General features: G+C 44.7%; 1 protein-coding gene across 1 annotated transcript in view; it reads left to right on the top strand.

The window, feature by feature from the left end:
• The window catches only part of EIF4G2 (eukaryotic translation initiation factor 4 gamma 2), a 1,765,983-nt gene that overhangs the window by 992,718 nt on the left and 757,524 nt on the right, over positions 1-15,741 (top strand). Inside the window, exons 13-14 of the mRNA XM_044059276.1 lie at positions 1-48; positions 162-325. The exon at positions 1-48 is cut by the window's left edge and continues 94 nt beyond it. Coding sequence (XP_043915211.1) covers positions 1-48; positions 162-325 — 212 coding nt within the window. The remainder of the gene's footprint in view (positions 49-161; positions 326-15,741) is intronic.

The raw sequence follows: 15,741 nt of genomic DNA, 5'->3' as shown, positions 1-15,741 counted from the left end.
ATAGAGACCCCTTGGGAGGACTTGCAGATATGTTTGGACAAATGCCAGGTATGTGTTGTGAAACCAAACTGAGTGCCTCATACCCATTTGTCAGTTGCTGAAATCATGTGTGGGAAAAGGGTTGAAATGCAGCTTGACACCGCAGTTTTCTTTCCACACAGGTAGCGGAATCGGTACTGGTCCAGGAGTCATTCAGGATAGATTTTCACCCACTTTGGGACGTCATCGTTCTAGTCAACTTTTTAATGGTCATGGGGGACATATTATTCCTCCTGCTCCGTCCCAGTTTGGGGATATAGGAGTCAAAGCCTTTGGTAAAAACCAGGTGAGAACTGCTTCTGGTTATCAAGATTTTTTCCTTTGAAGTAGTTTACTTTGCATGTGTTTACAGCTAGGTTAACAGTGGACATTGAGTTCTGAAAACATTTGTATCTAATGTACACAGTACTGAAAGCTAAACCATAAGGTTTCAGCTTCCTTTAGCTGTCCGTGGTAAGGTATATGTTAGAATGGGTTGTCCGTCAAAGTTAAGAAAAAATGTGTCTCAATAATTTTGAAAAAATTAACCATCAATTTTACTATACTTTTTGGTAAGCAGTGCTTTGACTTGTCTCAAGTATGAAGTTATCTGTTTCAGGAGTCTGCACTTTGGTTGTTAGCAATCCTACGTGGCCATTCTTCCCCTAATTAAGGAGTGTATTTATAGCCCAGTTTATGTTCTAGGCAACCAGTTGTCTTGTAGGTTTGCGACTTGAAGTCTTTACAAGTATGCAATTGCCTTGCTGATCATGCTCCATTCTTCCTGAACTCAAGCCAATCCACCTTTAATGCTATTCTTTCAGTCTTCATGAAGTGCATTCTAAATCATTTCGTGTAACTTTGGAGAGGTCCAGATGTTGAGGTTTTTCTCATACTAGGCCTTTATTTTAGTCCAGGTTTTGAGAAGTCATTTAATTTGGATATATTTTTTTTCATTTGATAAGAGTATGTCCATACTTGGTAACTTGTACACCTGAGGCCTTGAGTATTAGGACTGCTTGGCTAATCAGACTTTCCGAGGCTGTGTTCCTGATTTCAAATGTCCTTTGCTGAGCCATGGTCTGGATTTTTTTTCTGCAAAATCATCTCCTGGACCTGATGTTCTAACAGGCATTAAGTGGCCATTGTAATAGCAAGCCAGTTTCGTGAAATATTATGAACAATTTTTACATTTGAAACTAGCAACTTTGGGACATTTATTAAAAAAAAAAAAATTCCAGATATTTCCACCAGCCTCAGCAGGAAGTTATAGTAAAGCTTGTTAGGGGAAATATCTAGCTGTTGCTTCCACTGACAACAAAAAGATTGTGTCCACTACCAAAGTTGTCAATATTGCACTATTGGCCAACTTGGTTTTAAAGTAGCATTGTTAAGGATGAGGGAAATGCCTGCATTTTAAATGCATTAGGTGACATCTGCAATGGTAATATTGTAGACTGTGAACCTTGCACTTTGTCTCATAAAGCATTATGTCACAGTGTTATGAGCTAGTCGGTGAAGCTGTGGTTGTTGAAATGTCTGCTACTGCTGGTGGTCTTGAAATTCCTGGGGTGCTGTTATACTCAGTTTGCAGTTAGTGCTGTGTTGTCTGAGCTTTAACTTATCTCTCCATACTCTGTAGCCAATAAGTCTGACAAGTTTGACGGGCAAGGTCATGGAAGGGATTTTTTTGCATTTGATCTCTACATGTTCAGTGTTTGGATGCTAATGTTTTGAGATGTAGGTTTTGTGCCACTAATTTCATTTCTGTGCAGATGTCTGGAGTACTGTGGATAATGTTTTTGTTTTGGACTTTAAGCAAGCATTTGAAACCACCATGCTCTGCAAAACTATCGCTGCCCATCCCTCTACTTCAGTGATTAATCTTTGCATTGTTGGGTGGGTTCTTTGTTAGAATGGACTAAGCCCCCCCCCCACAACCCCCCCAGATTTCTAAAAGATTGAGATATTCCCCAGAGCTCATTTTTTAACCTTTTTAATCAACATCTTGACTACCTTGGTCCGTCTTGTTCACTCTAGTGTTGACACCACAGTAGCACTCACTGTAAATCTGAATGATGAGTGGGTTCAGTCCTATTTTTGTCTGGTATTCTGTGCTGAGAAGTATAAATTGGGTTTTAGTATGTAGGTTTGTGTGTAAAAAGTCTGTAGACCATTACTTGCTAGTGATGCCCATCTTGGCCAGTCTGCTGAATATTGCATGGATTTGGGAATTCTTTTAAGGTCCCTTTCTAGCCTTGCAGACAGATTGCAAGAATGCTTATTCCTTTGCATGGTTGATGACATTGGTCCATATTCTGTAGGTCAGCTGAAGTGTTGATCTAATTTCAATTGCTACTTCTTACTAAAGAAATTTTGTCTTGTATTCATGTACTCGAGGGTCATTCACTGCTCGCTAAACTTATGTATTTTGGGTATGGACGATGCAGAAGAACTGTAACCATCAACATTTTTTTTTGTTTTGCATTGCAATGTAATCTTAAAACATTCCTGCAAGCCCGTCAGTAATGTTTAGTTTTAAATTTGGATGTACCTGATGACTTGGAATTGCTGACTTGACTGTGGATTGTTCATATAAAGACACTTTTGTTTCTGTGGATATGAAATGTACGTTTCTTAAGTTGGTTGTCTCTTTGTTGGCAATTCTTGTTTAAGTACATAATCTGTGACCATTTCCCATAATTTTTGTGTCTTTTGGCTTTTCCCGGTTAGGGGTCGCCACAGCGGAACTCCAATCCGCTAATGATTGGTAGTAGATTTTTACGTATCAGGTTACCAGCCCTGATGCACAACCGTCAATGAAGGCACGCCCCATTCACGTTTGCCTCCACACAGAAGACGATCTAGCTGAGAATCGAACGGGACAACGTCTTGCTATGAGGCAACAACGCTACCGCAGCACCACCACCATAGATCTGTATTGCATATTATCAGATGTTCCATGTCATAGAAAAAGGCTTGGGTAAATGTATTGAACAGGCTGTTCTTGTACCTTATTAATTTTAAGGTTATAGGTGATAGCTTTTTCATTAGATTTGTAATCTGGGTGTAAGACTTGATCTGATGTTCTCAGTCTTCATCTGTTCTTGACTGATGGGTTACTGTTCCGATCCTCGGAGCCTATCCAGCTGTTACATAGCTCGTACCAGCCAAAAAGCTCTCAAGCTAATGGTCTACCCAGAATACCCATGTCTACATTGCCTGCAATTTTGTTTGCCGCTTTTATAGAAAAACACATCAGCCGACTGTCTCGTGCAGCTAAGTTTATTTTTGAAATTGTAGATGTCCTCCTATTCTCATGTTGCAGTATTCATAACTGTAAGGAGGTTGCTGCCTGCAGCACAGGACATCTGGCCAGTATGCCAAAGAGGCGCTATCCAAGGCTGACCAGTCTCCAAAGGCCTCTGGCTCAATCTAGTTCAGTGCAGACATCTCCATTGGCATAGACATCTAAAAAACATAAATACCCTTCTGCTGGATCTTCGGAACCAAAATCAAAGGTTACCAAAGTTTTGGAACAAACTGAGTCCTTGGCACCAGCTGCTACATTGGTGCCATTGACACCTACCACAACACCAGCACCAATTATGACTCCACTGTCAGCACTGGCTTCATTAGTTACCACGTTGGTACTGACATCTGGCTCCATAGCCCCTACCTTCTGCCCTGGTGCTGAAGACCAAGACTTTCTGTGCACCCAGGACTAGATATTCTCCATTCAGCGACCCCTTTTTTGGTCGGCTCCTTAGCCCTTTCATAGAGAGACCAGAATCCACTTAGGATTGTCCGTTCGCTCCACCAGACGTCTTTCTGAAGTTAACATAGTGAGGTTGGTGGACCAGCTTCTGATGGCTAGGGGTCTTCCTCCTCCTTCACAGCCCCCCCTCCCTTTTGGAGCAGGGGAGTTCTGCTGCAGTACTCCTGCGTGTATTCCTCCTCCTGACTACTTCTGAAGCTTTGGAGCTGTCGACTCCAGCCACACAGACTCCAGTGGTCTGTGCCAGCAACGTCTTTGTCTTCGGTTCCAGGCATGGCTCTCTCCATCATTAGAACTGAAAAGTCCCGGGGATCAGTCCTTCACAGTTGGGTCTGGGGGGTTAAGTTGACCACTGTTTTTTATTTGGGGCCTACCCCTTCGATCTGTGCTGGCTAGGGGTCTTTCCTTGGCTCCAGTTTTGGAGGTGGGCCTCACGTGGCGGGTTGTGACCCCAGTTCTGAGTTCCTCTGTTCTAGGCTCCCATCCCTCCTCAGGGGAGGGTCTGCCTTCTAAGCTATGGAGAGGGCCTTGGCCACTGCTGCTTCTCAGGTGACTCCTGAGTTACTGGAGTCTCACCCTTTGACCCCTGCCTTTCCAGAGTTGACACTAACCTCCGTACCCAGACAGCGACTTCCAAGGATGCAAGATTTTACCATCCAAAGACCACCCTTCTTCAGAGTCCTCTTCAGATATTACTACTGAAGAGCCCCCTCAGAAGAAAGTGCAAGAGGAAACACGAACTCACCTGAAGAGTCTGTTACCGAGGAAACAGATTTCGATGACGGATAGGGTTCCCCCAGACACTCCCGAAAGATGCCTCTTTTTTGAAGACATCCTGGACATCCTCGGATGGGTAATGAAGTCCAAAGACCTATCCACTGAGGAGTCTTGTGTACTTGCAGTCCTTTGGAGCTCACCCATCTACTTCCTGGGTGACCCCTCCCTCTGACTATCTTAAGTTGATTGCTCAGTGGACTTGGAAGGCTCCTGATTAGATTGAACAGATTAGCAGGAGACCAGATAAAATACTCTCTGCTCCCAAGGATCATCTGTACTGGGCGAAAGGATTAGCAGTAGATGCCATGGTGGTGGGGACTGACACTAAAAAGGAACTAGCTGAGGAAAGTTCACTGTTCATCCTCCTAACAGAGTCAAGAGATCAATGGACAGATTTGGGAAGTGGGTTTACACATCATCTACCTTTACCATGAAGTCCTTGAATTTTTTTCACATTTCACTAGGCTTCAGAGGGATCCGATCAAGAAGCTATTGGTTACTTTAGTAGCACATGTGGCTGAGGGGTCTAGGAAAAAGTGGCCTCCCAGTTAGCTACCCTGGAGTCTATATCTAATTCTGTCCATAAGGCTCCTTGCACATGCAGCAGAAGGGAAGACCAGGTCAGCCGGTTCAAGGGTTGCTATTCGACTACACACTTGGATGTACCTGTGTGAGTTTGCAGAGCCATTCAAGTCTTCCTTTGTCAATACTCCTTTTGACGGATCCTCTTTGTTCAGCCCCAGAGTTGAACAAAACTCTACCCAGATGTGAGAAAGATGGGAAGACTGCTGTTGGCATATGTTTTTCTGCTCCCCACTGAACCTATTCTAGGAATCAGAGGAGTGGGAAAATGTGGATGTTCTTAGTGTTTCACTGTTGCAGTCATTACATTTGGGTAATGTGCTGGCAGGTTGCCCTCAGTCGGCCTGAATAACAAAGTCTTGGGTCCTGCGTCGGTTGCTGTTTCTTCTTCCATGACGTCAGGTCGTCAGGGGTATAAAACAAGCAGCTGATGCCATTTTAATCAATCTTTCTTGCCGCGCGGTGCCCGAAGCAGAAGCAGTTCACAAGTGCTGGTCGGCCGACTCCTGAAGTTTTCGTTTTCGAGTTTCAGAACTGAAGTCTTCAACCTAAAGCTAAGTACCCCATTGGGGAAAATTTTCTTGCTTCTTACCGATGTTAGTAAAAGTTAATAATTGTATTACTTGTGGGAAGCAAATACCTCATAAGGATTTTCATTTGTACTGTATTTCTTGCCTAGGCCCTGACCACAACGTGCTTTGCTGTCGGTTTTGTGCTAAATTTAACCAACACACTATTAAGCGTCTGTATATTTTTGCTTCTAAATATTTTGGCACAAGATTTAACTATCCAGAAATGTCGTCTGTTAGAAATCCGACTACCGGAATTCACAAAAAACGCAAAGAAAAAGACCATCAAGGTCCAAAACACTAGGAAGCTTCTCCTAAGCCAGTTGCCGGTTCGCCGGTACTCAGTGAGGTGCTTTCGCAGCCCCTGATGCCTGCTACTATTCGCAGGCCTCTACCGACACCCATTCGGAGTCCGATATGCCATGAGACACTTCAAATATTGGACCCGCGGATGTCTCTCCCTTAGATGGGTCTGGAGCCGCTGAGCAGGCACCGGCTTCTGAGGGTGTTTTCAGGCCTAAGGATTTGTATATTAAACCGACACCATCATCAAAAACAAGGCCAAAACCAACTTCTATGTCTAAAAAAAAGATGCATGGGCCACGTGTTCAGACCCCTATGCCTAAAAAACAAATGATCAAAATGGCTGAGGATTTAATTACCTTGATCAGGGGTTCCCAACCCCCTCCTGCTAAGAGGCATAGGCAAGGCACTGATTATGAATCATCAGATCAGGTTTCCATTTCTTCTTATTCCTCTTCTGATCAGGAATTTTCTGTTCCTTCTTATGAGGACTCTGATGCAGAAGAATCCATCCCTTCTGCATCTCCTCCTGTGGATTTTTCTTTTGGAGAGACTTTGCATACCTTAAGGGAACATTTTCATTGGCAGAGTCAAGATTTCTCAAACTCCAAAAAGAGGCTTAGGGATTTCCTCCTCCTTCCTCAGCGTAGACCTTTAGCTATGCATCCTGTTTAAGACATTGTTGATGTTTTCTCAGAATCCAGCATGGCTCCTGATTCCCTGCCTCTGGCTCCTAGTAAAGCCAGACAGATATTACAAGGTTCCTGACTCCCACAAGTTTCTTTTTAAAAACCCTACTGCTGACCCTGAAACAATTTCTCAGGGTCCCCTACCCCTTCTGATAGAGACTCCAGGGCGCTGGATAGATTAAAAAGGTTTACACGTCTGCAAACTTGGCATTCAGGGCTTTAAACTGTCAATTTCATATGCTTAAATGTCAGCAGCATGTCATGGGCTTACTGAAACAAAAAATGATGTTCATTTCTGACTGTGGAAAATAGTTACAGGATTTATTGCATTCAGCTGAACAAGTTGGAAAGCATACTTTGCAATGTGGTTTTGATTCCTTGGAGGCCTCTTGCAGGGCTGCCATAACTGGATCTGTGATAAGAAGGCATGTTTTGCTCAAGGTGCAAAATATGCCTGATCATGTTAAAGCAAAATTGTTGGATGCTCCTTTACAACAGAACAGTCTATTTGGTAATAAGGCAGAAGAAGTTTTGAAAAAGATGGAAGACCAAGCTAAATCTATGCAAACTGTAGAAGATTTCCTTTAAGTGCAGCCACACAAGTTCAGAGGCAATGGCCTACTAAGAATTAGTCCTTTCCAGTACCCAACAGAGCCACTCAGGTCAAACCCAGACACTCCAAAGGCTCTAGGTTTCAGTCACAAGGAACTTACAGAACAAAACAGTAGAGTGCCTCCACCTCCAAATCTGGAAGTAGCAAGGCACCCCCCCTATGGTAAACAGTCTCAATGACTTCTGCCATTTCCAAGCACTTTTCTTTTGGCAGTCCCTTTGGGGGGAAAACTAGCACTTTTATGCACAAAATTGGCATCTAATTACCCAGGAAAAGTGGGTTTTAAATATAGTATCCCAGGGATACAGATTTCATTTTCACACGTTGTCAATTCCAAACGGATGGCCGGATCTGCCTCCAAATCAGTGGGCAGAGGCCCAGAAACAAGTTATGTCCCTTGTGGATATGGGGGCTCTTCAAACAGTACCAGAAAAGGAAAAAGGACAAGGTTTTTATTCAAGACTTTTCCTGGTACCCAGAAAAGACAAATTGTGGCGTCCAATTCTGGACTTATCCATTTTAAATACTTTCCTGGACATTCCAAAATTCAAGATGCTGACTCTACAACAGTTACTGCCTGTGCTGGGCAAAGATGCCAGGTTGGTAACTCTAGACTTAAGAGGCTTACCTGCATATCCCAATCAGGGAGCCTTGCAGAAGATACCTCCACTTCAAAGCAGGCTATTTGCATTACCAATTCTCTGCACTGCCCTTTGGCTTACCTACTGCGCCCAGGGTCTTCACAAAGTGCCTGGCACCAGTAATTGCATTTTGCAGACAAAAACATTCAAATTTATCTTTATCTGGACGACTGTCTAATTCAGGCAGAAAACAGACACTCTTCTACAGCATGTGGCGTTTGTAGAAAGGCTTTTAACATGTCTAGGGTACACCATAAACGAAAATAAATCACAGCTGGTACCTTCTCAAATAATTACATTCCTGGGTGCAAGCCTGAATACAACTGCCCAGATGGCTTACCTCATGGCAGACAAATTCAATTGATGACATACTTCAAGCAAGTGGCCACAAAAACCCAGCTATCTGCAAGACAAATTCTGCAGGCCTTGGGGTTCTTGGCTTCCTGCATTCTCCTAATTCCATATGCGCGACTGCATATGAGGAAACTTCAATGGTACCTAAAAAACTTGCGGAGTCAACATTGTCACAGCCTGGAAACGATTCCCATCATTCCCTGCCTGCAACAGGAGTTTCTATGGTGGGCAGAGGCCTGTCACCAAAACAAGGGACTGTCATTCATTCCACCCCCTGCCACCCACACCCTGACTACAGACACATCAGATTATGCTTGGGGGGCCCATCTGGCAGGGAGATGCATTCAGGGCAAATGGAGCCCAACTCAAATGCACCTACATATCAACCAGAAAGAAATACTAGCTGTACAGAATGCTCCGACAGCCTTCACGGACTTTCTTCATCCAGGACAACTACTGATAAAGACCGACAACACCACAGTTGTGGCACATAACAAGCAGGGGGGTACTCAGTCCTACCGCCCTTTGCAGACTAGCCATGGATTTGTGGAACACAGCCTTGACTTACCAAATACATCTACAAGCTCAATTCCTGCCAGGAAAGCAAAATACTCTGGCAGACGATCTAAGCAGAAATCTTATGGACCCACACGAATGGAAACTGGATCCACAAATCTTCAACATGTTGACACGAAAATGGGGGAGCACAGACTTAAATCTTTTTGCCACTCCCCAAAACTATCAGTTGGACAAATTCTGCACAAGAATTCATCACAAAAAAGCTTAAGTGGATGCTCTATCCTTCAGCTGGAAAAACCTGTCAGTCTATGCCTTTCCCCGTCTGCCTCTGCTCTCTAAGGCTTTACTAAAAGTCAGACAGGAAAAAAACGAAAATGATTTGATTGCTCCAGACTGGCCTCGCCAACACTGGTACCCGCTACTACACAATATGTCACACCTTCCTCCGTGGTACCTGCCTCAGACCCCTTATCGACTGTCTCAGCAGAACTATCAAATTCTGCACACTCAGCTCCAAACTCTGAATCTTGCAGCATGGCTAATCACCTAATTTCACCAGTCACAACTCTCAATAAACCTGTGATGGATGTCATTTTGGAGGCTGGAAGGCCTAGTACTAGAAAATCTTATGCTGATAAATGGAAAAGATTCTGCGTCTGGAACCAAGCACAAGGGATAAACACAGCAATGCCCAATATTCCTCAGATTCTGCATTATTTAACTCAGATGCTTCATAAGGGCCTATCTTTTTCTTCTATAAAAATCCACGCCTCTGCCATTTCGGCTCTTTACAACACAGGGCCTCCTCTCTTTTGTCATCCCCTGCTAAAGCAGTACCTCAGAGGGGCCAAAAATTTGAGACCTCCCAGGAGAGCACCAACCTCCGCATGGGGCCTCAATTTTGTGCTGGAAAAACTCACCCACACCTCCTCCTGAACCAGCTGCTACTGCAGACATAAAACTTCTCTCTTGGAAGACCACTTTTCTTTTAGCAGTCACTTCAGCTAGAAGGATTTCAGAACTACAGGCTCTCATGGCAATGGAGCCTTTCATCATCTTTTATCTGAACAGGGTGGCCCTCTGGACCAATAGGTTTGTAGGTAGGTACTAGGCTATCGGCCCTGGGGCCTATACAGGCCCAGCCAAAAAGGTACCCTGGCTTTTGCCACCCAAGGAAATTATTTTCTTGTGCCACTGTCGAGCAGAGCCGCAGAGGTGATCCCCGGGGTGAATTTCCTATTTCCCATCCAATCATCAAGATTTTTCTTGAGTGCTAATGAGGAGCTTTGTTTGATATAGATAGGTAGTTTATTCCAGAGTATGGGAAGTCTCCTGGACAGGAATCTATCCCTCCGGCATGTTCTGTTTATTGTGGTGACAAGGTTTAGGTCCCTAGAGCGTGTAGCTCAGAGGGTTTGGGATTTCTTTAAGTGGAGCATGTCCAACAGCTCTGGGTTTGACATAGCTTTGTATGCTAGGCAGAGATCACCTCTGAGTAGGCGATATGCGACGGAGTAAAGCTGGAGTTTTTTGAGACTGTCTGTGTAGGGCATCTGTTTGAGGCAGGTAATCCTCTTTGTGAGGTATTTCTGCAGCCTTTCCAGTTGTTGTAGATGTCTTGTGGGGTACATACCAAAAGGGGCGTTGTACTCTATAATGGATCTAATGAGTGATAAGTAGAGGGGAACAATGACCTCTCTTTTTCTGGATGAGAAACCTTTTGTGATGAGGTGTGCCACGTAGAAGGATTTCCTGACTACTGTGGCAATGTGATTATCAAAGGAGAGACTACTGTCCACCTGTGTCCCAAGGTCTCTTATCACACTTTCAGTGTTAAGTATACTACCACCTATGTTGTAGTTCATGGGTACAGAGTTTTTACCAAAGGGGATGACGGTGCACTTTTTGGCATTGAACTTGAGGCCATGGCTTTGACGCCAGGCATCTGTCTCAGTGAGGCCCTTTTGTAGGATGTCCACATCATTAGGAGTTTTGATTGTGGCTCCTAGTTTGCAGTCATCTGCGAACTTCATTAGCCAAAGACCTTCTGTGTTAGCCTGTACTTCAGAGAAGTAGATAGCAAACAGGAGAGGACCCAGGACTGAACCCTGTTTTACTCCACTTGTCACTGGTCTTAAGTCGGATTTGGAGTCTGCTACTTTCACAGTGTGGGTTCTGTCAGTGAGCCAGTTGGCAACCCATCTTGTGACATAGGGATTTATACCTAGTTTAGTGAGTTTATCTATAATTCCAGTGTGGGGGATGGTGTCAAAAGCCTTGGCAAGAACTGCTTAGGCTGTGTGAACCGCCTTACCCTTGTCTTCGGCTTTGGTGACTGCTTCAAAGATGCCTATCAGGTTTAGGAGACATGATCTGCCTTTTACAAACCCGAACTGGGTGAGGTCCAATCCATCCTTTATGCCTAAGGTGGTATTCAGTGTGGCTCTTAATCAGACCATTCATCTGCCAATTTTTTTCCCAAAGCCACAGAACAAGGGGGAGCAGACTCTGCATTCATTGGATGTACACAGACAACTAAGATTCTACTTATACAGGACAAAATCTCTAAGAAAATCTGAGCAATTACTGGTGGCATTTGCTGCAGGGGCAGAGGGAAAGGCTATTTTAAAGCAGACTGTTTCAAAATGGATAAGCCATTGTATTTGTTTCCTCTACATGCACCATGGTAAATCTGTCCCCAAGGGGATCAGATCCCATTCCACCAGGGCTGCATCTACTTCTGCAGCCTTTCTCAGAGGGGTTCCTACCAGAGACATTCTAGAAGCTGCTACTTGGAGCTCAGTTCATACGTTCACCAAACATTACCATTTACCTCTCATCTCCAAATCCAGAGCAGGCTTTACCACTGCTGTCTTGCTGGGCCTTATAGCTGCTCCTAATGCTGTATAATTCCACCCTACCAAACATAGCTTTGGGATTCTACCCAAATGTAATGACTACAACAGTGAAACACGAAGAACATAGTACAGTTGTGTGCACTTACCATAAATGTAGATGTTCGAGTGTATTCACTGTTGCAGTTCTGGTTACCCACCCGCCAGCCTCCTATTTCTCTCTTATTTTACCTCTTCTTCCTTTTACTATGCACAAAAGCCTTTTTGGTGTATTTGCTTTTAGTTGGAGGTATATTGTTTGTGTTCTAAATTACATGCACACACACACACACACACACACACACACACACATATATATATATATATATATATATATATATATATATATATATAATATTTGGGGGGCACCTAACATCTGGGACAAGAAAAACTGATTAAAATGGCGTCGGCCGCATGTTTTATACCCCTGACGTCATGGAAGAAGAGACTGCAACCGACACAGGACCCAAGATTTTGTTATTCAGGCCGACTGAGGGCAACCTGAAAGCAGATTACCCAAATGTAATGACTGCAACAGTGAATACACTACTTTCTCTGCACTTCCCTTTTGCTTATCTACTGCGCCCAGGGTATGCACAAAGTGCCTAGCTCCTGTCATGGCATTTTGCAGGCAAAGAAATTTTCAAATATACTCATATCTGGAAGATTGTCTAATTCAGGCAGAAAGCCAGGACATGCTGCTAAATCATTTTGCATTTGTAAAGAAACTTCTAACCTCACTGGGGTACACCATAAACAAAAAGAAATTTCATCTAGTACCCTGCCAACAAATTGTATTCTTGGGAGCAAGCTTGAACATAACTTCCCAGATGGCTTACCTCACGCCAGAGAAACAAGTTTGACAGCCTACTTAAAACTACTGGCCACAAAGACCCAGCTGTCTGCAAGGAAAATCCTACAAGCCCTGTGGTTCATGGCCTCTTCCATTCTACTAATTCTATTTGCAAGCCTGCAATGCGGAAACTACAGTGGTATCTAAAAAGCCTATGGTGTCAACATTCTCAGGACCTGGAGTCAATGATTCCTATCATTCTTTGTATAAAGGCAGAGTTCCTTTGGTGGCCAGAAGCCTGCTACCACAACAGGGGACTGCCATTCACTCTACCCCCTGGCGCCCAAACACTAACAGACGCATCAGACTATGTATGGGGGCTCACTGGCAGGGCAGTGCTTTCAGGGCAAATGGAACCTGAGTCAGATGGACCTGCATATCAATCAACAAGAAATGTTAGCTGTACAGAATTCTCTGACAGCCTTCAAGGACCACATCCTTCCAGGACAATTATTGGTAAAGGCAGACAACACCACTGTTATGTGGTACGTAACCAAGCAGGGGGGAGCCCATTCGTATCCTCTCTGCAGACTAGCCATGGCTCTGTGGAATACAGCCTTGAGCTGCCAAGTGCATCTACAAGCTCAGTTCCTGCCAGGCAAGCTAAATTCACTGGCAGACAACCTAAGCAGAAATCTCATGGACCCACACGAGTGGAAACTGGAACCAAAGATATTCAGCATTTTGAGAGACAAATGGGGGAACTCAGCGGTAGACCTGTTTGCCTCCCCTCAGAACCACCAATTGGACAAATTCTGCGCAAGGACTTCCCACAGTCAAGCTTGGAAAGTGGATGCCCTGTCCTTCACCTGGGCCTGGGAAAGCTTCTCAGTTCATGCCTTTCACCCTCTGCCTCTCCTCTCAAAAGTTCTGCTAAAGATCAAAAAGGATAAACCAAGGACTATACTGATTGTACCAGACTGGCCACGCCAGCACTGGTACCCCCTCTTGCGCAGTATGTCACTGCTAGAACTATGGCACCTGCCTCAGATCCCTTCTCTGCTGTCCCAGCAGGAGGGCCAGATTCTGCACCCCCAGTTTCAAGCCCTGAACCTTGCAGCCTGGCTATTTCCCTGAGCTCTCCAATAGCATCCCTCAGTAAGCAGGTGCTGGATGTCATTCTGGAGGCAAGGAGGCCTAGTATTAGAAAATCCTATGCTGAAAAGTGGAAAAGACTGTTCCTGTAGCCAAACTCAGGGATTGAGCACAACAGTGCCCAGCTTACCGCATATTCTTCAATATTTAACGGAGATATTCCACAAGGGCCATTCCATCTCATCAATTAAAATTCATGCCTCAGCCATTTCAGCACATTATAGTACTGAGCCGCCCCTCTTCTCTCACCCCCTGCTGAAACAGTTGCTCAGAGGGGGCCAAAAATTTGACTACCCTGGAGAGCCCCTACTCCAGCCTGGGACCTTAACTTTGTATTGGAAAAGCTCACTTTACCTCCTTTTGAGCCAGCTACAACTGCAGATTTGAAATTCCTTTCTTGGAAGACATCCTTCCTCCTAGCCATCAATTCAGCAAGAAGAGTATCTGAATTATATGCCCTCATAGCAGTGGAGCCCTTCGTCATCTTCCATGCTGACAAGGTGTCCCTCAGGACCAATCCTTCCTGTATGCCCAAGGTGGTATCCAGTGTGGTCCTTAATCAGTCCATTCATTTGTCAACCTTTTTTCTTAATCCACAGAACTAAGGAGAATGAATACTGCACTCTTTGGACATGCACAGACAACTTAGATTTTATTTGGACAGGACTAAGCCTCTCCAAAAAACTGCTAGTTGGCTTTGCTGCAGGGGCAGAGAGGAAGGCCATTTCAAAGCAAACCATTTCTAAGTGGATAGGGCATTGCATTTATTTCTGCTGTAAGCACCATGGAAAACCTACCCTACAGGAGATAAGATCTCATTCCACCAGGGCTGCATCTACCTCTACATCCTTTCTCAGAGGTGTCCCTACCAAGGGCATCTTAGAAGCTCCTTCCTGGAGCTCTGTACATACCTTCACCAATCATTACCACTTGCCTATTTTTTTCTAAATCCAGAGATGTTTTTGCCACTGCAATCTTGCAGGGCTTAGCTGGTCCTAATTCTCTCTAACTACCTCCTCCCTACCTTAGCTTTGGGAATCTACCAAAATGTAATGACTGCAACAGTGAAACACGAAGAACATAGTACAGATGTCCTTCAAGGATGCATCTGCAGTCATAACAAATGGGTTGTCCTGTCGTCAGGCAGCCCTTCGGTCGGCCGGATTCCAAAGTCTGGGTCTGGCCTCGGCTGGTGTCGCACTTCACCCGACGCCATCTCTGCTGGTCTTCGGGTATAAAGGCATCAGCCGACGCCATTTCCCTCTGTCTTTCTTGCCGCGTGGCACCCGAAGCAGAAGCTGTTCGCAAGTGCCGGTCGGTCAGACACAGAGATTACTACTACCGAATACTACTCAAGACTTCTAAAAGCTAAGTACCCCGTTGGGGACTCTTTCTTGCCTCAGCCGATGTCAGAAAAAGTAAATAACTGTTTAACTTGTGGGAAACAAATACCTCATAAAGATTTCCACTCTTACTGCTTACCTTGTTTAGGCCCAGACCACGACGTAGCAGCCTGTTTAGCCTGTGCTTCCTTCAACCGACGAACGCTTAGACGTCGGTCGGAGTTTGCTGAACAGTTTTTCGGCTCAGATTTTGCGTACATTATGCCGTCGGATCCTCAGACTACTCAAATTGTTAAAAAACGCAAAGAAAAAGACCGACACTCGCGGTCCGCGGTTTCAGCCGAAACCACGGTTAAGCAAACCGCGAGTGTCTCGGTTTCGGCCGAAACCGAGCAAACAGGTCAATCTTCAGCCGAATCCATCACTACTACCGAGGCTCCTGCTACCCTAGTTGAATCGGCCTCTGAAGTTTTGCCTACTAATGTGGTTCCTAGTGAATTATCAGACACCATCCCTTTGGATGTCTCTACCCCAGCACGTGGTGCTGCTAGGCCTCCTGCAGCCATGTCTATTAAGGCCTTTGCCAGGGCTAAAGCAGCCAAAACTGCTAAATCAGTGCCTGTTAAGCCCCCCTCACACAGGCCCAGTTCCAGTTCACAAATGCTTACTCTGGCAGAGGATCTCATCTCTTTAATTAGGGGATCCCAATCTCA

This window comes from Protopterus annectens, chromosome 17.part0 (genome assembly GCF_019279795.1).
Source record: "Protopterus annectens isolate FY-2018-M chromosome 17.part0, PAN1.0, whole genome shotgun sequence".
NCBI classification, from domain to species: Eukaryota; Metazoa; Chordata; order Ceratodontiformes; family Protopteridae; genus Protopterus; species Protopterus annectens.
The sequence above is the reverse complement of the archived record's forward strand: the minus strand, read 5'-3'. Positions and strand labels throughout refer to the sequence as shown.